Source organism: Triticum urartu, chromosome 6A (assembly GCF_056163025.1).
Source record: "Triticum urartu cultivar PI428250 chromosome 6A, HENAU_Tu73, whole genome shotgun sequence".
NCBI lineage: Eukaryota > Viridiplantae > Streptophyta > Magnoliopsida > Poales > Poaceae > Triticum > Triticum urartu.
Genome location: NC_141878.1, coordinates 3,051,882 through 3,074,659, shown reverse-complemented (window position 1 = coordinate 3,074,659; position 22,778 = coordinate 3,051,882). Strand labels below are relative to the sequence as shown.

General features: G+C 47.6%; 2 protein-coding genes across 2 annotated transcripts; both read left to right on the top strand.

Annotated features, from left to right (window-relative positions):
* The first annotated feature begins 300 nt into the window (after positions 1 to 300).
* Positions 301 to 1,356, top strand: LOC147962945 (uncharacterized). The gene has a single exon (XM_087527824.1). It carries the CDS (start codon positions 301 to 303, stop codon positions 1,354 to 1,356), a length of 1,056 nt encoding a protein of 351 aa, XP_087383950.1.
* A 17,282-nt stretch (positions 1,357 to 18,638) lies between these two features.
* LOC147962944 (uncharacterized) lies at positions 18,639 to 21,900 on the top strand. The gene is made up of 3 exons (XM_087527823.1): positions 18,639 to 18,653; positions 18,691 to 21,406; positions 21,488 to 21,900. The coding sequence occupies exons 1-3, from the start codon at positions 18,651 to 18,653 to the stop codon at positions 21,898 to 21,900; spliced, it is 3,132 nt and encodes a 1,043-aa protein (XP_087383949.1). The 5' UTR covers positions 18,639 to 18,650.
* Positions 21,901 to 22,778: the final 878 nt, after the last annotated feature.

Below are 22,778 nucleotides of genomic sequence, written 5' to 3'. Positions count from 1 at the left end.
TGTAAGACTGCACTGACTGACTTCTGGTGATACCAACCTTTTGAAACGATCAAGTCTCGCGCCGACATATCATATGCATATCTCTGCATGGTACGTAACAGCCTTTGTGTTGCTGACAGATGGCAAACTCTGAATCAAGGCGGGCATTTGAGTGCTATGCTGACGACGGACAGAAATATTACTAGACCAGTTAAGCTAAGCTAGCATATATATGAAACACATACGCAAATGCTACTTGCAAACCAAACCAAGAGCGCATGCAACGAGGGACACAACAATATGGGTCGTCATCGCATAGCCATGAGCTTGCTACACTCACTTGTTGCCATCATGTTGATCATTGGTACGAGCGCTGACGATGAGGCCGCGCTGCTTGCTTTCAAAGCACAGCTCAGCCCTCGCAGCTCGCTGCTGGCCTCCTGGAACACCAGCGGCGGCTTCTGCAGCTGGGAAGGCGTGACCTGCAACCGCAGGCCGGCGCGGGTGGTGGCGCTGAGATTGACTGGCGCTGGGCTCGCCGGAGCACTCTCCCCGGCCATCGGGAACCTAACGTTCCTGCGGACGCTCGACCTGAGCTTTAACTCTCTTCACGGGGACATTCCGGCCAGCCTAGGCCGCCTCCGCCGCCTGCAGAGACTTTACTTAGACGACAACTCCTTCTCGGGTACGTTGCCGGCAAACCTAACCTCATGTGTTAGCCTGACTGAAATCAGACTGGACAACAACACACTTGGTGGGCGCATCCCGGCTGAGCTCGGTGAGAAGCTCACAAACTTGGTACTGATCACGTTGAGAAACAACCACTTCATAGGGCCCATCCCAGCGTCGCTGGCCAATCTGTCCTATCTAGAGATACTCGACCTCTCCCGTAACCAACTCACTAGCTCGATCCCTCCAGGTCTCGGTACCATCGAGAGCATGCAGTATTTCAATCTAGTTGGAAACCTCCTCACTGGTATGCTTCCAACTTCTCTCTACAACTGGTCATCGCTGGAATTCTTGTTTGTAGGAATTAATATGCTAGACGGAAGCATTCCAGATGATATCGGTAACAATTTCCCCAAGTTGGAATTTCTCAACTTAAATTCTAATCACTTCACTGGGGTCCTCCCTACATCACTTTCCAATATGTCTAATCTCAGACATCTTAGTCTCGCTTTAAATAGATTTAGTAGGTATGTGCCTCCAACATTGGGGAGGCAGGGAGCTCTCCAATTACTAAACTTGGCTGAAAATAAACTTGAAGCAAATGACCACAAAGGGTGGGAATTCATCACTTCTTTGGCAAACTGTAGCCGACTGGAGCAATTGGAACTCAGCATCGAGTCACAACTTAGAAAACTGAATATGTGCTAGCTAGGGACATGAAACTATAGATTGAGTTACAACTTAAATCAATACTGGAAGATTTTAGCACATGTACATGTGCTTATGCTTTAGACATTTACACTTGTAAAATTGTTCTGATCCCTCAGTTACATGTACATGTGGCAGCTATTCTTTTTGACAGTTGGGCTGGAATAATAGTATGGCCTATGTTATGTTGGGCTCATTAACTAGAACTTTTTTTTTGATTTCTTGATTGCAGGATCCAAAGAACTAGCTTGACTGGACTCTGATCACGACAATTTACTCCTGGCACTTAATTAGGTTGGCTAAATTAAATTTGAGTTTCATTTGATGGATATTTGATATGAGAATTATGAATTTTATGAATCTACATATTATACGTATGGTTTTGAATATTGTAATTGAATGCTTCTATTTTTTTTGAGTTGCAATAGGCTATTGCCACAATCCACTTTTGGTTGCCACATGTTAGCACCACGAAATTTAAATTGTTGCAATAGTTTCTCGCTACAAAAATTTCACCTGTTGTGATACCTATTTATCACCGCCTAAACTAGTATGTTGCAATTTTCTGTTACGACAACTGGAATATTTGTTGCCATAACTTAATGCCACAAGTGTACGGTTCATGGCAAAATGCCTAGTACCACGAAAACAAAGATTGCTGTCATAGTTTATTGCCACAATTGTCTATTGCCACCGAACACTATGCACCACGAAACGAGGGTCGTTGGCATAGGTTGTTGCCACAAATGTCTATCGCCACGAGCTATCAGTTGCCATGATTCGTTACATGTTGCATTAAAGCTATCTCCACAAAGCAAATTGTGGCATCAGATGAGTGTTGCCACGGGAAAACATGTGGCGACTTCCCACATGGCTATTGCAATAGCATACTTTATTGCCACAGTTGCCTTTTCATTGCAATAACCTATTACCATGTGTCCAGTCGCAACGGCTGCCAACGAATGTTGTTTCGTGGCAATAGGTACTTATCACCACAAATCGGCATGTATTGCGACAAACAATTTTGTTGCAATAGAGCCGGATCCTTGTAGTGACCGATACGGCGAGGGCGTGGCTTGACCCGTGAGGTGATCAGGCAAAAACGCATCCGCAGAAGCTGCCGCCATCGTGCCTCGTGGGTGAGGTCGTAATAGATACGTCGCTCTGTGCGCCATCACAGCTGTTTTCTGAACTAGGCCGTGTGATTTCAGCTTCTGCACGATGTATCTTCCGCTTATTTTTCTTCGTCCAATGCCTTCCCCCCCCCCCCCCCCCCCCCCCCGCGCAGGGCCGGGCCTGAACCTCAGATGTCGATCCTGAGGTATCTCAACCAGAAGATTCGGGGACCTGCTCGGCTACCACCTAGTGGTATGTAAACATACCGTTGGATGATGCTGAAGGTGGAGTATGTGTGTGAGGGCATGATCCGTTAATGAAAAAACTTGTTGGACATTGTTGTACTAGACTTAATATGCATGCTACTAGTAAAAATGCCTGTGCGTTGCACCGGACGGTAAAAAGGGGCACAGCCTGCTTCATGTTGTGCGCTTTTTTTATATCCAGTTCTAACAAGCGTCGATAATAAGGTTAAACATGGAAATATCCTTATTTTTAATAAAAGTTAATGTTTTCATGCCCCTTCAGCTCATCAACCGTGCTACAATCTTCAACTTCAGTATCAAGCATGCTATCATCAGAGACGCCCGAGTAGTTCCGCTGTAGTGAGAGCGCTCTGCTAATGTTGCATGATGCAGCCTGCTCGTGCTGCTGCTCTTGCATGCTCAGGCTGTCGGGTGTCCGGAAAGAAGAAAAAGTATTAGAGCTGCGGGAGCAGCAGCGTCAAGTGTTGACGTGCTCTCAAGGAATCCTTCCGTGTCAGAAAATTCAGTCTCCGATTTCTTAGCATAGATAAGATATATTGCAATTTCTTAGTCTGTGCTACTACTCATGAATTCTTTTAGCCACCGATGTGGTTAATAAAAAGATCAAAAAGTTCAGCATAACTCAGACCTGAGGTGTCAACTTTGTTGTTGCTTGTAATAAATATGGGCAAAGAGCACCGTTTGAGTGGTGCATTATCTCTCCAAATATATAGCGCTTGTACTCAACCATGGACTTCTCGTGTATGATGTAAGGCCAGATTAGCTATATGAACTTTCTCAAGTAATGATATGACAGCCAGCAAAATTTCACATCAACAAGATCAAAAGGAAATGTTTCGAATGTTAGGATATGCTAAACAGGAATAGATTAAGACTGATCTAGTTTAGCTAATTATCACTACATTCTGGAATTAAGAAAAACAATATGGTGAAATATGAGAGCTTGACTTTAAATTGTGCATTAGAAACATGACAAAAAACACCCCTCTCCAATAAAAGGGAGTAGATCCATAAAGAACACACATGAGTAATCCAAATTATGAATTGGACAGAGTTTTTCATGGTTGCCCAGTATAGCAAATGAAAATAGCACCTTATCATATATTGGGTCTTCAATAGAATCGAATACATGGTCACACTATTCCTGAGATTGATGGTTTTTGAACTCTGAATAACAATAATAAGAGGAGCACAGCAGCAACTGAAAGGTTTGCTACGAACCCATAATTTGCTTGCTCCTGAGAAGATAAAACCAACATAAAACTGATTATCATCCTGCAATAATTAAAATCGAGACTCCCAGGTCCCAGCAAATTACCATGCTAAAAGGAAAAAAATACTAAAACTCAAAAGCAACTGAAATTAGAATGTAACAACAAATAGTGTTCCATTATCCCATTCCATGTTCAGCACCCAAGGATTACCTCTTTTGGTTGGTCCCCCTCATCAAGGATAAGTAATGTTCAGAAGGGCTTCTTTTATCCATAATCAGGCATGCAAATTAATTTCCCTTCCCATGGAAGGATCATCCCTTTGTGAGCCTCGCCTTTCCTCTACTAGGTTGGCAAAGCATGGGTTGGCAGCCGGCGTACACCACCAAAGTCTGATAGTGGCTGAACACAGTCATTCTGTGAGAAAAAAAATAGTAAGTTGGATTTTTTCACGGAAGAGAGATAATTAACAATTATATCAGATTATGTAAAGACCCCGTGGACAGGTAAGTTGATTTAGCCGAGCGCAGTGCAGGTTCTGTTTAGATTTCTAAGCTAGATTTGCCTTGCGTTACATAGATTGCCTATTTTGCGGACTGTGAATTAAGTGCTTTGTGCTTGCTGAATTTCTACTATGCAGCTAGCTTGTGTGAGTCAGAAACAATGTAACTATGCAAGTTATCTATATTTTGTAATAAGAACAGAAACATATCATATGATGGTATTACGGTTAAAGAAACCAAAGCAAGTCCCACAAAAGAATAAAGCAAGAAAAGGACTACTTCAGGAACGAGATATCAGACCAATACCAAAGCACACTATCAAATAAACCAAAAGAAAATGTACCTGCAGGAAACTACTTTGAATTACTTAGCTTTGATGCACATCTATGTCTTGCATTTGAGGATAATGACTGAGAACAATTATGTTGAAACTAATCCAGATTAATTAGGAGTACAGAAGCAAATCTCTCGTACAAAAGAAAAGTGCAGAATTTGTAGGGCAATGACATCTATTAGTCTACAGAAAAGGATATATAGAGAGGTCTGGTCACAGAGGCATCTTCATGAGCTGTCTTTACCCTCAGATATTTAAACAAACTGTTATTGCACACAATCCAACCTCAAAATAGGAGAGCAAAAGAATGCTACAGATCAGACTGGAATTTCATGGCCGGGTGAGGAGGCTACATAAAGAACACCTGTTATACCTGAGCATGGTTCAGGAGTCCCTGCCGCCTGAGGCGGCTCCCGCATCCTTCAGAGCTGTGGTGTGTGAGTGTGCTCACGTACTCGCTGGCCATGGAGACTCCCGTCTTCTCGGAAGTTGCAGCGCCCACATGAGCTCGCGTTGTCACTAGATGCGGTGGCGTCATTGTAAATCTGGACCCGCGACGAATGCCTGGAAGAAGGACGACACCGTGATGGTAGCCGCTGGCCTCGGCACACTTGGACGACGCCACACGAAAAACAACTGTTCATAATAATTTACCACAAACATGACAATTTGTTTGGGCACACATCACAGGCAGCTAACTACTCATAACAAACCCTAAACTCCCAAATCCTTGGGCTACTTGTGGACAAATTAATTAAGGATCCCTTCATTCAAGCATTTCATATATCATAATACTCATACACGAGATAAAGAACTGTATATCAACATGGATGCGGTCACTGCTTAGGCATCCTGTCGGACATCATAAGTGCAAACCAGACATGATGCATTCAACAGATATTTTTTAGGAGAAGTAGAGCATTGTGCAGAGTACTGCACTCAGATTAGCATAGAGATGCAGGGGTGGCGTAGTTACTGTTGGAAATATGAGAAAATTACTACGAGATTTAATCCGAATAAATAGAATATAAATCATGACTACAGTAGCAGAGATTAAACTAATCATGCTAACTAGCATAGCAGATGAACATATCACATCTAGGGCACATACTAGAAACAGGAATTCTACCACGATCTCGAATAGGAAGGATAGAATCCCATACGGTGCAGCGGGAGCAGCACCGCTGGTGTTGACGTTGTCGCCCATGTCGTCGAGGATGAGGTTGCCGAGGTCGGGGAAGAAGTCATTGTTCGCGAAGTCGTCGCTGCCAGCAGTCGCGCGAGTGCGCTCCCCAAAAACCTGATCGCCCCTCTCCCGTACAGGATTACGGGAGGCGGGGTTCCAGAGGCCTGCTGTCCCTTCTCCCGGTGCACGCCGAAAGGAGGGATGGAGAAGACTTGCTTGGCGGCGCAATGATATGGAATGGTGGTGAGAAACCATACGAAACGGCGGCGGCTAGGGTAGACGTCTCCCTGACTATATAGTGCGGGTCGGGCGGGTCGTGGGAGTAAACCCCATGTCCGAGTCGTTACGATCCGAAAGAATCGGAAACGGTTCGGTAATTAACACGCCCGTTAATTATTAATTAATGACTCATTATTTTTTCCCGAACAACAAAAATATGGACAACGTGCATAGCTCTGTCCTTGGCTCGGCTCAATGCCGCAACCCGCGGCGCTGCGCGGCGCGTCGTGACGAAGCGTGGCGTGGCGAGGCGGAGGAGCGCGCGTGTAGGTCTCCTCTTCTCATGCTCATACAAGTGGTAGAAGATCTCACCTTATAAAGAGATGCAACTCTCTCTCAACTTCCGGGGTGAGACTAAACTTTAGCCTCACTCACTCCACTCACATGTGTGCATGAATGGGTCAAGAGAATTTCAGAATTTTATTTGGGCTTTGGGCCAAAGGCCTACTAGCAAAATTCCAACAATCCCCCACAAAGTCTTATTGGCACATCTCATCATTTAGTTTCAAAACATTGTTTATATACCAGTGCTTAGTGGAGACTGTGAAGTTGAAATTCCACTTAGAGATTTATTCTACACTAGATTACAACTTGAATAGTGGACTATGCCTTGAACTACAAGTTTTCTGCGAGACTAGTTTCACACAAATTCTTGACCGATACTGGGCTGCCGCAAGGCTTCCTGCGGGTGGAGCGTATACGTCGTACTCCAGGGATTTTTCATGAATTTATTAGAGAACACCCAATTCTCACAGACTGCGGCTGTCTGTGTCAAAACCAGCGGATTTCGGGTAGGGGGTCCCGAACTGTGCGTCTAGGCCGGATGGTAACAGGAGGCAGGGAACACGATGTTTTACCCAGGTTCGGGCCCTCTCGATGGAGGTAAAACCCTACATCCTGCTTGATTAATATTGATGATATGGGTAGTACAAGAGTAGATCTACCACGAGATCGAGGAGGCTAAACCCTAGAAGCTAGCCTATGGTATGATTGTTGTATGATGATGTTGTCCTACGGACTAAAACCCTCCGGTTTACATAGACACCAGATAGGGTTAGGGGTACATAGAGTCGGTTACAATGGTAGGAGATCTTGAATATCCGCATCGCCAAGCTTGCCTTCCACGCCAAGGAAAGTCCCATCCGGACACGGGACATAGTCTTCAATCTTGTATCTTCATAGTCCTGGAGTCCGGCTGAGGGTATAGTCCGACTACCCGAACACCCCCTAATCCAGGACTCGCTCAGTAGCCCCTGAACCAGGCTTCAATGACGACGAGTCCGGCACGCAAATTGTCTTCGGCATTGCAAGGCGGGTTCCTCCTCCAAGTCCTTCATAGAAGATTTGTAAACACCAAGAGTAGTGTCTCGTTCTGCAAAATAAGCTTCCACATATTGTCATAGAGAGAATAATATTAACACAAATCAAATCTGCTGACGTATTTCGCAGTGTGCCATCACACTACAGCCAAGTCCTTTACTCGAATTGTTTTTACTTTTCCACCTCAGCACGTTTTGCGAGGCGGTTTCCTTGGCACGTCTCGTCGAAGCAGAGATCGTGTACCCCCCTTTTACGGGATTCTCATCAATACGGACGTGGGTAACCCAATCGTGCCCGTTAGCATATTTTCTCGATTAAAGGCGAGTCCCAAACGGTTACGGGGAGGGCTCCTGGTATTCAACCTCTTATAAAGAGACCAGGGCCTTATCTTTTCTCCAACAAGTTCGCCCGTCGCCTCGAGTTCCAACACCCTAGGCTCCAGATTCCGGGCGCCTCGGACCTTCGACAATGTCCGGTTCCGACCTTCAAGGCCGATGGATGCCCTCCTCCATCACGGAGGAAGACGTGCTAAAGTTGAGAGAGGCTAAGTTCTTGACGGGGGAAATTCGGCATAGGTTGCCTGCTCAAGGGCAGGTCATCCCCAGTCCTCAGCCCGGTGAGAGCGTGGTGTTCATGTCTCACTTCCTTCGGGGGTTGGGCTTCCCAATGGATCCCTTTGTGAGGGGATTGCTGTTTTATTACGGGCTGGAATTCCATGACTTAGCTCCGGAGTCCATCCTCCATATCTCCTCGTTTATCGTTGTGTGCGAAGCGTTCCTCCGTGTTACCCCTCACTTCGGACTATGGCTCAAGACCTTCAAAGTGGAGCCGAAGATGATCGAGGGACGGCACGCAGAGTGCGGAGGCGCTGTTATAAGCAAAAATGCTGATGCTCCATGGCCCAAGGGCTCTTTTCAAGAGGAGCTAGGATTGTGGCAACGAGAGTGGTTTTATATCACCGCTCCCTAGAGAACCAAATGGGTGGCGCCTCCTGCCTTTCGCTCGGGTCCCCCACCACGTCTGGCATCTTGGGTCAACAGGGGGTTGGATTGGGGTTTGCCCAAAGACGTGCCCTTGTTACAGGGCCGCATTAAAGATCTCTCGGAAGGAGACTTTACCCTGGTCAAGGTGATGCAGGTCATGCTGATTCGCCGAATATTTCCCGGCAAACGTCGCCCCCTTCGCCTGTGGGAATTTAATCCAGAGGGACCGCGAGCTCTCCAGAACTTCATGGGCGCAACGCCCACGGAGATGTATAAACTGTTCTTCGTATCACAAGAGATGTGTCCGGATTCGACCGAGGACGCATGCCTAAGCCGCAATCGCCTGGATACTCAAGTAAGAAACCTTGTGCCCGGACCTTCTATCCATATAATTGTCATAAACTTGCCCCTAAAAGAGACGTCCTTTTAAACAGGAGTGGATAGCGAAGGCAAATCTGATCAGGTGTCCGGCTCCCCTTCCTGAAACCAGGTCGGATCCCGTGCTAGTCAGGATGCTGGAGATAATGCCTTTGGAGGGGGAGGACAAGGAAGCTATGGCCTCCTCGAAGGAGGCTGCTCCGAAGGGAGGAACCGACGATTCCTCTCCTAAGGGGAAGAAGAGAGCCGCCTCTGATGACCCGGAAACCATGGCCGCGAAGCGGGGGAGAAAATCCTCGTCAGAGGGTCTGACGCCGGGGAGTTCCTCGGCCGGACTACGCCCTCAAGGGGATCAGCCCTCCAGCGAGCCGTAAGTAGAGAAAGATTTTCCTTTTGAGGGACGAGGGAAATCCTTGATTTATGTCCGAGAAGATTAACCAAACTTTTACCTTGTAGCTCGGACCTCAGCCCTTCTCAGGAGAGCTCGTCTTCGGGGGATCTTCTTCGGGATATGATGGAGAGCGGGACGCCTCCCCCTGCCATGCCGCCTAGCGAGGCGGGCGAACTTGAGGTGTCGTCGCGGAGAGTTTCTCCGGATCCGGTAGGGGCGGAAGATGTCTATGTGGCCCCCCGAGGTTCTCCGCGTCCGGCCTTCGAAAGAGGTCATGGGACAAGTCCGGCACCGTCAGGTGCTTGGTCGGAGGAGCTAAAGATTCTGCTGGGGCGAGCTTGTATCTCAGAGGAGCACCGTGCATTGATGGGCATGGTGATTGAAAGGATTTCATCCGTAGAGAGTGGATTGCATGAGGCCGTCAAAAGTTTACTGACGGGTTTCGAGGTACGCTAAATAATGTACACTTTTGGAAGTTGCACATGAATAAAATGCGCCCTCTGTGGATAGTAGCCCCTGAGACTCTGCGCATCGTCAAGAAATGACGGCCCGCGGAGGATCATAATCCCAGGTCTAAGATGTCGCCTTTGAATGTAGGCGGCAGGGTGTCCGGAATCGAGCCGAACTGACGATTTTGCCGAACTGAAGCGGCAACTGGATGTGGCAGAAGCCGACATCACGCTTGTCAACAAGCGGCTTGAGGAGTCTCAAGGTACGCAATTCCCCGGGCTGCATGAGGTAAGAAAAGTTTGAGGCCTTTGTCTTACAATGTGTGTGTTTGACGCAGATGGTGCGGCCGCCGTGGAGAGTCTTAGGGCAGAACTTGCCCGAGCTAAAGAACAAACCAGAGAAAGTGATGCGGCCGCCAAGAAAGCCCTTGAAGAGCTGAGAGCCGAACAGGCTGCCCATTGACTTAGAGAAGGCCGCTGCCAATGCCAAGGACGCGCACTCTGCGATGAGAGCTGCGAAGGAGGAGCTGCGTCAGGACGAACAGATTGCGGCTGGAAAGCCCTTTATGCTGCGAAGGAAACTTTGCGATCCGAAGTTTACTCCGTTGGACCGAATGTGGAGTGTGGAGGATACCTATCTGGACTTGGCAGCGAGTGCTGCTGATGCGACCGAACACTTTCGAGATCAGAAGGATCGCGAAGTGGAAAAGCTTTTCTGGTCGCAGTTTCACAATGCAGAGCGTCCACTAGCATGGACGATCGTTTGGCTCAATGGGCCGAACTGAATAGGTTGTCCGGACTCGCCATGAAGTACATCATGGGTTATCTATGGCCGGGGAGATCGGAGCCGAAGAGTTATTTCAGCTTGGTGCAGCAATTCCTTGACGCGGTGCCGCGTATAAATGCAATGAAGAGGTCAGCATGCATAGAGGGCGCAAGGATGGCTCTTGCCCGTGTTAAAACATACTATGCGGAGATGGAGACCACCGTTGTTGCGTCCCGAGATTCGGACAAAAGCCGAGTACCCTCCGAGCACTATTTTCAGGAAGTCCTTGAAGGCGCTCGTGCAATAGAGACATAGTGCTCGAAAGATGCTATGTTATGATAGCATATGTAATTATAAAGTAATATTTTGATAAATTGTAGTGGCCTTTTTATACTTATGCCTTCAAGTATTGGGAACACCTCCTGTGCGGCCATTTTAATATATATATAAAATCTGAAAGATGGCAGCCATTGGCTTCAGCCCCCACGCACATAGTGCGGGGGTGCTCGCAGAAGACGCATTTTCACACTTAACCCAACGTCTTGGTCCTACAAAGGAGGTGATAGCGCAGCGGGCCAGGCAACCGGACTATAATGCTTTAACACTTTCACTTAGCCATAGGAGCTTGACAGTGAGACTATTTAGGTAGCTCCTTGGTGGCGACTGCGCTCATCCGAGTTCGGGGCGCGTATGTGCCTGACCGGGAAGCGGCCCTTCATTAAAACGGAGGAATCCGATAGATTCCGATAAGTCATCGAGTGGCTGACCAGTCTCATGCTACATCATGACAGTCAGTTTTCGGCTTTCTCTACTGAGGTGCTCGCCCGGCCGAACCGGGGCACAATCGCAGTAGTTCTCCCGGTGCTACCTTAGCCGATAGAGCGGAACGTAAGGTAGCCGAACTCAGGAGCCGGGCAAACCCAACATTTGACCAAAGACATGATTCGGAGCTGATGCATATAATGCCAAAACTCGCGACGCTGAACACTCCCTAAGGTATTCGGTCTTTATGAGTGCGGGCGAAACAACACTCTTTATTAAAAAAGCCCCTAGTGTCCAGGTATGTGCAACAATTCTGACGTGGCCACATGCCAAGACGCCAGCCTCCTCCTTGGTTATATCAGAAAAAACCAGGGGATGTGTAGCAACAAGAGACAGTAAAAAAGTTTTACGCAGGGTCTTAATCTAAAAAGAATCCTTTAGGACGGGTCCCTACTGCACGTCTGTGCCTGTGTCTCCGTTGTGCCGTATCCTGGACGGGCGCCGCACGACGTTCATCTGTAAAAGAGAGGAACTGAGTTGAAAATGGGTCGTGCCGAAAAAGTTTAAAATAAACAAGGTGTAAAGTAAAATATATAAAATTGAGCTTTATTGTCTCTTATTATATATGCATGGAGCCCCTAGTGCGGGGTTATATGGCCACTAAGGCTGCATCGATGATGATTTTGTACCGAACTCGTCTATCCGCGTTCGTGGTCTTTAATGACCTATTTTGAAGTTTTCTGGCCGGTGAGGCCATTTTGCTGTGGGGCTGTCAAAGCGGCCGCACAGTCCTCCGCTTGGGGAGGCGCACTTTAGTGCTTCCCCTTCAAAGAGATGATGCCTCGTGGACCGGGCATCTTAAGCGTAAGACATGCATAATGCGGTATTGCGTTAAAGCGAGCGAAAGCTTCACGTCCCAGTAGTGCTTGATAGCGACTTGAGAACGGGACGATATGGAAGGTCAGCTTTTCGCGGCGGAAATTATCGGCAGAGCCGAATATGACTTCGAGCCGGAGAAAACCCATACAACGGGTGTCCGGACCAGGTATTACCCCTTGAAAGGAAGTTTTGCTGCGGCGGATTCTTGCTGGGTTTATCCCCATGTGCTGAATTGTATCCTGATATATCAGGTTTAGTCCACTGCTGCCGTCCACAAGGACATTTGAAAACTGGAGTCCGCCAATTATTGGATCGAGTATCAAGGCAGTCCAGCCTGCATTCTTGATATTTCTAGAATAATCTAGCTGATCGAAGATGATCGGTTTTGACAACCAGTGTCCGGACCCTTTGGGGATGGGCCGTGTGGTGCGTACCTTTACGGGCGCCGCACGTTTTGTTATGTGAAGTGAGTTCACTGTTTTTACTTCTTGTGGGAAGTTCTTTTGTTTCTTGGTGCTCTGCTTTTGGGGTTCGTCCTCGTCTTCGCTTGGTGTGTCGAGCCCCTTGTGTTCGGCGTTGAGTCTGCCGGATTGTTTGAAAACCCAACAGTCTCTGTGGGTATGGTTAGCAGGCTTCCCGGGAGTACTGTGTATCTGACATATCCTGTCCAGGATTTTATGTAGGTTGGATGGATCGTCCCTGTTATCCTGGGGCGGTGATTGTGCCTGACTTTGTCGTGAGCCTTTGAATCCGGCATTGACTGTCGTGCTCTTCGGATTTTTGTCCTTAGTTCGGCGACGGTCCTTGTTGCGTCGCGGTTTTCCGTTTCCATCCCTAGTTTCGGATGTACTTGGGTCGCTGGGGCTGCACCTTGGCAACCAGTTGTCCTCCCCTGCACAAAAGCGGGTCATGAGGTATGTTAGTGCGGCCATTGTTCTTGGCTTTTCTTGGCCGAGGTGTCTGGCGAGCCATTCGTCTCGGACATTATGCCTGAAAGTTGCCAAGGCTTCGGCGTCCGGACAGTCGACTATCTGATTCTTTTTAGTGAGGAATCTATTCCAGAACTGCCGAGCTGATTCTCCGGGTTGTTGAGTTATGTGACTAAGATCGTCTGCATCCGGAGGGGGGACATAGGTCCCTTGAAAATTTGCTCGGAAAGCATCCTCGAGCTCTTCCCAACTTCCAATTGTGTTTTCAGGAAGGCTTTTGAGCCAATGCCGGGCTGGCCCTTTAAGCTTAAGGGGTAAATATTTTATGGCGTGGAGATCATCTCCTCTAGCCATGTTTATGTGGAGGATATAATCCTCGATCCAGACTCCAGGGTCTGTTGTTCCATCATATGCATCTATGTTTATGGGTTTGAATCCCTCTGGAAATTCATAGTCCAGAACCTCGTCGGTGAAACATAGGGGGTGTGCGGCGCCCCTGTATTTGGGTGTGCCGGATTCTGATGATTGCTTCATAGAATTGCTGACGAGAGCTTGCTTTCTTGGCCCATAAATTGACCTGACTGGGCCCTGATGCGAATCCTTAAGTGGGTCGCATGCCGATTTAAGTGCGGCGCCGCTTGCCGCTTTATGGGGTCGTCTATCCGACCGTGTGGCTTTCTCATTTTTTGAATGCGAGGGCTGTAGGGCCTCTTCGTCGAATTCAGGCAGTAGTTTTCTTTTCGGATAGCTTTTGGTGCAGGGACTGTCGCCGTATTTATCTGCGGTATTGATTACTTTGCTCCATCTAACCCGGAGTGCATCTTCCGCTGTTTTTACCTTCCGCTTCTGCTTTTTCAGGCTGCGTGCCGTTGCAACGAGCCTCTCGTGGAGATTCTTCTGCTCCATGGGTTTATCCGGCATGAGGTCGTCCGGAATGCCGTTTTCGCCAGAGGAGGGATGTTCGGTTTCTCCATCCGTGTTGCCCTGTTCGGACGGTTGCTCTAAGGCCTGCTCGTCGTCTACAGGCTTGTCCTGCTCTATGGCTGGGTTTTTATCGAGGCGGGGCTTGGGTTGGCGTTTACGCCGACGCTTTGATTGCTTTTCGGGGGGTCGATCTCCCATTCCATCCCCTTTTTCCTCGTTGTCGCTTCCTTTAGGGGTATCCACCATGTATACCTCGTGAGGTGAGGTGGCTGCCCAATGCCCTATGGGCGTTGGTTCGTTGGTATCTCCTGCATCATCATCCATGCTGTCGATGTCTCCCGAGTCGAAGTTAAGCACGCCGTTTAAATTGTTGACAGTGGCAACCAAGTGGGTGGTGGGTGGGCTTTGAATTTCTTCGTCGTCCGTATCCCATCCTCGCTGACCGTAATCCGGCCAGGGCTCTCCTGACAAAGAGAGAGACTTAAGAGAATTCAGGATGATGCCAAAAGGCGAGTGCTGAAAGATGTCTGCGGCGGTGAACTCCATTATCGGCGCCCAATCGGATTCGATCGGCAGGGGCACGCGGGGTTCGGAGTTCGGGGAGGAGCCCAAATCCTCTGAGTCACGGGTTATGCAGAGTGCGGGGCTAGCGTTCGGGTCGATCGCCTTTGAGATCACAGCCCCGGAGGTGGCGTCCAACCGCTCGTCCACGATTGGCACAATAGGCTCCGAGTTAGAGGTCGGAACCGATGCGTGTGCGGCCTCCAGGACACTATCCGGAGGTAGAGCTAGATCATGCCCCTCGAGATGGTGCGGCGCGCTTGGCCGTGGCTCGAACCCGTCGAAGATCAAGTCTCCGCGGATGCCAGCCGTTTAGTTTAAGCTTCCAAACCTGACTTGATGGTCAGGGGCGTAGCTTTCGATCTGCTCCAAGTGGCCAAGAGAATTGGCCCGCAGAGCGAAGCCGCCGAAGACGAAGATCTGCCGGGGAGAAAAGTCTCACCCTGGACCGCATCGTTGTTGATGATCAAAGGAGCCATCGGGCCTAAAGGCGATGACGCAGAGGAACTCTCAATGAAAGCACCAATGTCGGTGTCAAAACCGGCGGATCTCGGGTAGATGGTCCCGAACTGTGCGTCTAGGCCGGATGGTAACAGGAGGCAGGGAACATGATGTTTTACCCAGGTTCGGGCCCTCTCGATGGAGGTAAAACCCTACGTCCTGCTTGATTAATATTGACGATATGGGTAGTACAAGAGTAGATCTACCACGAGATCGAGGAGGCTAAACCCTAGAAGCTAGCCTATGGTATGATTGTTGTATGATGATGTTGTCCTATGGACTAAAACCCTCCGGTTTATATAGACACCGGATAGGGTTAGGGTTACATAGAGTCGGTTACAATGGTAGGAGATCTTGAATATCCGCATCGCCAAGCTTGCCTTCCACGCCAAGGAAAGTCCCATCTGGACACGGGACGTAGTCTTCAATCTTGTATCTTCATAGTCCTAAAGTCCAGCTGAGGGTATAGTCCGACTACCCGAACACCCCCTAATCCAGGACTCCCTCAGCGACGTTAATAGACTAATTCATATAGGTGTGTTCATTAGAAGATGTTCTGCAGGACAACATCTCTGCTTACCCGAATAAGCTACTAGAAACACATTAAGATAAGTATCAACCTGCCATGCATATCAGGAGAGTATTGCATCTTCACAGAGTGGGATAGTTAATATAGGGATACTCTCCTCCCAGTTGACCAACAGCTTGTCTCCCACTTCTACTTCACGGGATCTCCGATCACATAGAGTGGGTTACCACTATGGACAACTCATGCGGTGGGTCTCAAGCCCATCTCCATCGATGCATTATCTATCACGTTACGTTATAGACCCTTTCTGAAGGGATCTGCCAAGTTTTTTGACGTTTGGATATAATACAACGTAATAACTCTGGAGTTCCTCAATTTTCTGATAGATTTTAGTCTCCTCTTCACATGTCTTGAGGACTTCATATTGTCCTTTGAACTGTTTATCTTGATGATCATAGTTTGATTATCACAGTCCATCAGGATATGGGGTATTGGTTTTTCAACCATAGGTAAGTCCATCAAGAGTTCACGAAGCCAATCTGCTTCAATAGTGGCAGTGTCTAATGTTGTGCGTTCTACTTCCATAGTTGACCTCGTTAAGATGGTCTGCTTGCAAAACTTCCAGGAAACAGCGCCACCACCAAGTGTAAAAACATAACCACTTGTGGCCTTAATCTCATCAACATCAGATATCAAGTTTGAGTCACTATAACCCTCCAGTACCATTGGATACCCGGTGTAGTGAATCCCATAGCTCGCGGTGCCTTTCAAATAGCGCATAACTCTCTCAAGTGCATGCCAATGATCACCTCATAACTCGCGGTGCCTTTCAAATAGCGCATAACACTCTCGCGGTGCCTTTCAAATAGCTCGCGGTGCCTTTCAAATATGAGCAAATTACTATGAGATTTAATCCAAATAAATATAAGATAAATCATGACTACAGTAGCAGAGATTAAACTAATCATGCGAACTAGCATAGCAAATGAATAGATCACATCTACGGCACATCCTAGAAATATGAATTCTACCACGATCTCGAACAGGAAGGATAGAATCACATACGGTGCAGCGGGAGTAGCACCGCCGGCGTTGACGTTGTCTCCCATGTCTTCGAGGATGAGGTTGCCGAGGTCGGGGAAGAAGTCGTCGTTCGCGAAGTCGTCGCTGCCAGCAGTCGCGCGAGTGCGCTCCCCAAAAATCTGATCGCCCCTCTCCCGTACAGGATTACAAGAGGCGGGGTTCCAGAGGCCTGCTGTCCTTCTCTCGGTGCACGCCGAAAGGAGGGATGGAGAAGACTTGCTTGGCGGCGCAATGGTTTGGAACGGTGGTGAGAAACCATACAAAACGGCGGCGGCTAGGGTAGACGTCTGCTTGAGTTTATAGTGCGGGCCGGGCAGGTCGTGAGAGTAAAGAATCGGAAACGGTTCAGTAATTAACGTGCATAGCTCTGTCCTCGAGCATGCATAACTCTGTCCTCGGCTCGGCTCAATCCCGCAACCCGCGGCGTGGCATGGTGTACCGAGGCGAGCGAGGAGGAGGAGCGCGCGTGTAGGTCTCCTCTTCTCATGCTCATACAAGTGGTAGAAGAGCTCACCTCATAAAGAGGTGCAACTCTCTCTCAACTTCCAGGGTGGGACTAAACTTTACCCTCACTCACTCCACTCACATATATGCATGAATGGGCCAAGAGAATTTTAGTTGAGCTTTCGGCCAAAGGCCTACTAGCAAAATTCCAACAGTTACATGCAAGACGCCGTCCTGAGCTTCACTTAAGCCGCCTCACCACTCTCTCCTCGCTGCATATTGATATAGTCAAGAATCAAATCGAATTGAATAAAACTACTTGTACAGGTTGTACAAGGATGTACCTCAAGTGGGCACGGCTCGCAGGACGGCGTTCCAGTTAAGTCCATGTTCCGGCGAGATTAGAAGGGCTTGACAACATGAGATTGGAGGTTGAGGATGCTTCAGGTGGCACCAGAGAAGATTTGGACGGATGGGGAGAGAAAGGAGAACAGGCGGATGGCAGAGAGGCGGTGCGGGGCAGCGGCGGCGGGTGGCCGGAGAGGCCGCGTGCGGAGGCGGTGGCGGCGTACCCGTACGCATCGAAGGCGAGCCCTCGTGCTCGTGTATGCCTGTGTTTTTCTTTTACAATTCTGCTCGCTCGTGTGTATTTCTTCTCCATCGTATGGCCGAGGCTCACCCACGGAACGTTTTCTCTACAGACTTAAAATAGCATTATGGGTTGAATACGTAATTTATGAGTGGTTTTTTTATAAAAATGCCACGACGATGAATCTAATAAAGTCAGTCCGTCCTTTATTATTATTAGGGAAAGATGTATGGATAATTTGTGCTATTTTTTATACGAACTTTGATGAATATTGGCCGATTTGCATGAAATTTGTCGTGTTAGATCAAAAGCGGGTTAAAACGTATCCGAGCAGTGTTGAATAACGATGCTCCCGCATCCATGTCCGTGGACTGGTCTTCCTTAACTCGTGCATCCATCTCTTGTCTCCGGCAGACATTGATGATGATATGTTGCCCGCGGCACAACAAAGGAGACGAAGAGAGGAGCGGCCGGCAATATCGTACATCATCATCCTGTCTTGCTGTTCACCTCCTTACGTATATCAAGTGCAACATGGCCATCAGGGCCGGCCAGTAGTAATATTTTTATTTTATCCCGGACCGCAATGGTGCCCATCACCATCAAGGACTCCTATGACCGACTCATTGTAAACTAGTATTGGCCATCATACACTGTAAGACTGCACTGACTGACTTCTGGTGATACCAACCTTTTGAAACGATCAAGTCTCGCGCCGACATATCATATGCATATCTCTGCATGGTACGTAACAGCCTTTGTGTTGCTGACAGATGGCAAACTCTGAATCAAGGCGGGCATTTGAGTGCTATGCTGACGACGGACAGAAATATTACTAGACCAGTTAAGCTAAGCTAGCATATATATGAAACACATACGCAAATGCTACTTGCAAACCAAACCAAGAGCGCATGCAACGAGGGACACAACAATATGGGTCGTCATCGCATAGCCATGAGCTTGCTACACTCACTTGTTGCCATCATGTTGATCATTGGTACGAGCGCTGACGATGAGGCCGCGCTGCTTGCTTTCAAAGCACAGCTCAGCCCTCGTAGCTCGCTGCTGGCCTCCTGGAACACCACCGGCGGCTTCTGCAGCTGGGAAGGCGTGACCTGCAACCGCAGGCCGGCGCGGGTGGTGGCGCTGAGATTGACTGGCGCTGGGCTCGCCGGAGCACTCTCCCCGGCCATCGGGAACCTAACGTTCCTGCGGACGCTCGACCTGAGCTTTAACTCTCTTCACGGGGACATTCCGGCCAGCCTAGGCCGCCTCCGCCGCCTGCAGAGACTTTACTTAGACGACAACTCCTTCTCGGGTACGTTGCCGGCAAACCTAACCTCATGTGTTAGCCTGACTGAAATCAGACTGGACAACAACACACTTGGTAGGCGCATCCCGGCTGAGCTCGGTGAGAAGCTCACAAACTTGGTACTGATCACGTTGAGAAACAACCACTTCATAGGGCCCATCCCAGCGTCGCTGGCCAATCTGTCCTATCTAGAGATACTCGACCTCTCCGGTAACCAACTCACTAGCTCGATCCCTCCAGGTCTCGGTACCATCGAGAGCATGAAGTATTTCAATCTAGTTGGAAACCTCCTCACTGGTATGCTGCCAACTTCTCTCTACAACTGGTCATCGCTGGAATTCTTGTTTGTAGGAATTAATATGCTAGACGGAAGCATTCCAGATGATATCGGTAACAATTTCCCCAAGTTGGAATTTCTCAACTTAAATTCTAATCACTTCACTGGGGTCCTCCCTTCATCACTTTCCAATATGTCTAATCTCAGACATCTTAGTCTCGCTTTAAATAGATTTAGTGGGTATGTGCCTCCAACATTGGGGAGGCAGGGAGCTCTCCAATTACTAAACTTGGCTGAAAATAAACTTGAAGCAAATGACCACAAAGGGTGGGAATTCATCACTTCTTTGGCAAACTGTAGCCGACTGGAGCAATTGGAACTCGGCACAAATTCTTTTGGAGGACAGCTACCGGGTTCAATTGTGAATCTCTCAATGACTCTCCATGACTTATATATAGCACACAATGGGATCTCTGGGGTTATTCCTACAGACATCGGCAATTTGGTCGGTCTCAGAAGGCTTATGATTGCAAATACTTCCATATCTGGAGTGATTCCAGAAAGCATTGGCAAGCTGGAGAACTTGATCGATCTAAGCCTGTACACCAATAGATTGTCTGGCCTCATACCGCCCATGCTAGGAAACCTTTCACGTTTGATTATCGTTAATGCACGTAACAACAACTTGGAGGGGCCAATTCCAGTAAGCTTGGGAAATTTGAGAAACCTCTTCGTAGTTGATTTGTCAAAGAATTACCATCTTAACGGCTCAATACCAAGAGTGATTTTAAAATTACCCAACCTTTCCTGGTGTTTGGACTTGTCGTACAATTCCTTTTCTGGACCTATTCCTGGTGAAGTTGGTAGCTTGATAAACCTTAATCGACTTACTCTGTCAGGAAACCGATTGTCTGGCAAGATACCCAACAGTATTCAGAATTGCATTGTGTTGGAATGGCTATCATTAGACAGTAATTTGTTTGAGGGAAGCATACCTCCAGCACTGACAAATATTAAGGGGCTCAGTGTACTAAACCTGACCATGAATAAGTTCTCTGGTAATATTCCTCATGCTCTTGCCAATATTAGAAATCTGGATGGGTTGTACCTAGCACACAACAACTTTTCAGGACCGATCCCAATAGTTCTACAGAATTTGACATCATTGTCAGAACTGGATGTATCCTTCAACAATTTGCAAGGTGAGGTGCCAATTGAAGGTGTTTTCAGAAACATCACTTACGCAGCGATTGCCGGGAACATCAATTTGTGTGGTGGTACACCTCTACTTCATTTGGCTCCATGCCCCACGAGCAAGAACAAAATAAAGATGCCAAAGTCTCTTGTAATTTTACTAGCGACAACTGGAGCAATCTTTTTCACACTTTCAGTTATTCTTCTTGTTTGGGCACTCTGCAAGAATCTCAACCCAGGCCACAAGACATTAGCACAAAATTTAGTTGGTGATCATCATCACAAGAGAATCTCATATGTTGCATTATTGAGGGGAACTAATGAATTTTCAGAAGCCAACTTGCTTGGGAGAGGAAGTTATGGTGCAGTGTATAAGTGTGTTTTGGACACTGAAGAAAGAGCATTGGCTATCAAGGTGTTTAACCTTGGTCAATCTAGGTATTCCAAGAGTTTTGAGGTTGAATGTGAGGCCATGAGGAGAATACGACACCGTTATCTCATTAAGATCATTACTTCTTGTTCAAGCGTCAACCACCAAGGTCAAGAGTTCAAGGCATTGATTTATGAGTTCATGCCCAATGGTAACTTGGATGGTTGGCTTCATCAGTCTCAAGAGCCCACTGCAAACAACACGCTAAGCCTTGCCCAGAGGCTAGATATGGCTGTGAATGTTGTGGATGCAGTAGAATATCTGCACAACCACTGTCAACCATTGGTAATACATTGTGATCTTAAGCCAAGCAACATTCTTCTTGCTGAAGATATGAGCGCACGAGTTGGAGACTTTGGCATATCAAAGATCCTTCAAGAAAATACAAGAGAAGGGGTGCAAACTTCATATAGCTCAACTGGAATTAGAGGTTCCATAGGCTATGTTGCTCCAGGTGACGGAAACTTTTCTAACTTTCTATTTTACTTTTCAGTAGAATATGGCATGTTAACCACAAGACATTGCATAATTGCAGAGTACGGAGAATGTTCTACAGTCTCAACAGCCGGTGACATTTATAGTCTTGGCATATTGCTGCTCGAGATGTTTACAGGAAGGAGCCCAACAGAAGACACATTTAGAGATTCATTGGATCTGCACAGGTTTGTTGAGGATGCTCTTCCAGACAGAACCTTGGAGATAGCTGACCCCACAATGTGGCTGGACAATGGACGACATGATAGCACTACAAGTATTAGGATCCAGCAGTGCTTGGTCTCGGTCTTGAGGCTTGGTATATCCTGCTCAAAGCAACAACCTCGAGAACGAGCATTGACGAGAGATGCAGTGGTGGAGATGCACACAATCAGAGATGCATACCTTCAGTTTACAAGGGAGCATGGAGCAGAAAGAGAAGCCTCGACCGAGCATCGACATGATCCTGCATAATAATAAAATTACCCATCGTTTCACTTAGTAATTGTTCTCGATGCTATGTTGCCCTACAATTTTATTTAAAAAATGCACAACCATGGGGTTCTGTAATAATAGCATTAGAGAAGGTTGTAGGGAGTTCAGAAATCAAGCAGTGTAATTGTTCTTCCACTATTTCAGAATTGTACACATGCAGGCTATATTATTACTTCATGCTTCAGACTGTAGAGAGTTTGAGAAGTTCCTTTTTGTCTATTTTCTTATTCTAATTTTTTTCCAAGCACTGATCCGAATTTATTGTTTGTATTACTATAAGGATAGCGATGCCTGAAAATGTAGACACATATTTGACAAGTTTTAGATGCGCACCTCCTGTTTGTCTGTGAGCATATAGAAGTGTAGACGAGGAGAGGAATGAGAGAATGCACCTTGGGTGCTCTCGAGTGTATTACTCACGCTAATATAGCCGGGTTAAAGAGGGGGCGCCGAGCGCAGTTACATGAGGCGCGAGGTCCGCGAGGTGGTGCTACAACGTGGGCATGCACGAGTACGTGCAGGAGTGCTAGACTAGAGACATTACAGTCAACACCCCGCCGTACTCTGAGCATCGGGTGGCCGGAGAGGCCGCGTGCGGAGGCGGTGGCGGCGTACCCGTACGCATCGAAGGCGAGCCCTCGTGCTCGTGTGTGCCTGTGTTTTTCTTTTACAATTCTGCTCGCTCGTGTGTATTTCTTCTCCATCGTATGGCCGAGGCTCACCCACGGAACGTTTTCTCTACAGACTTAAAATAGCATTATGGGTTGAATACGTAATTTATGAGTGGTTTTTTTATAAAAATGCCACGACGATGAATCTAATTTGTGCTATTTTTTATACGAACTTTGATGAATATT

Excerpts from the sequence above, each read along its gene's own strand:
- LOC147962945 (XM_087527824.1), top strand. The coding sequence starts at position 301 with ATGAGCTTGCTACACTCACTTGTTGCCATCATGTTGATCATTGGTACG.
- LOC147962944 (XM_087527823.1), top strand. Across the intron at positions 21,407-21,487 it reads CATAGGCTATGTTGCTCCAG|AGTACGGAGAATGTTCTACA; the intron begins GTGACGGAAACT and ends GCATAATTGCAG.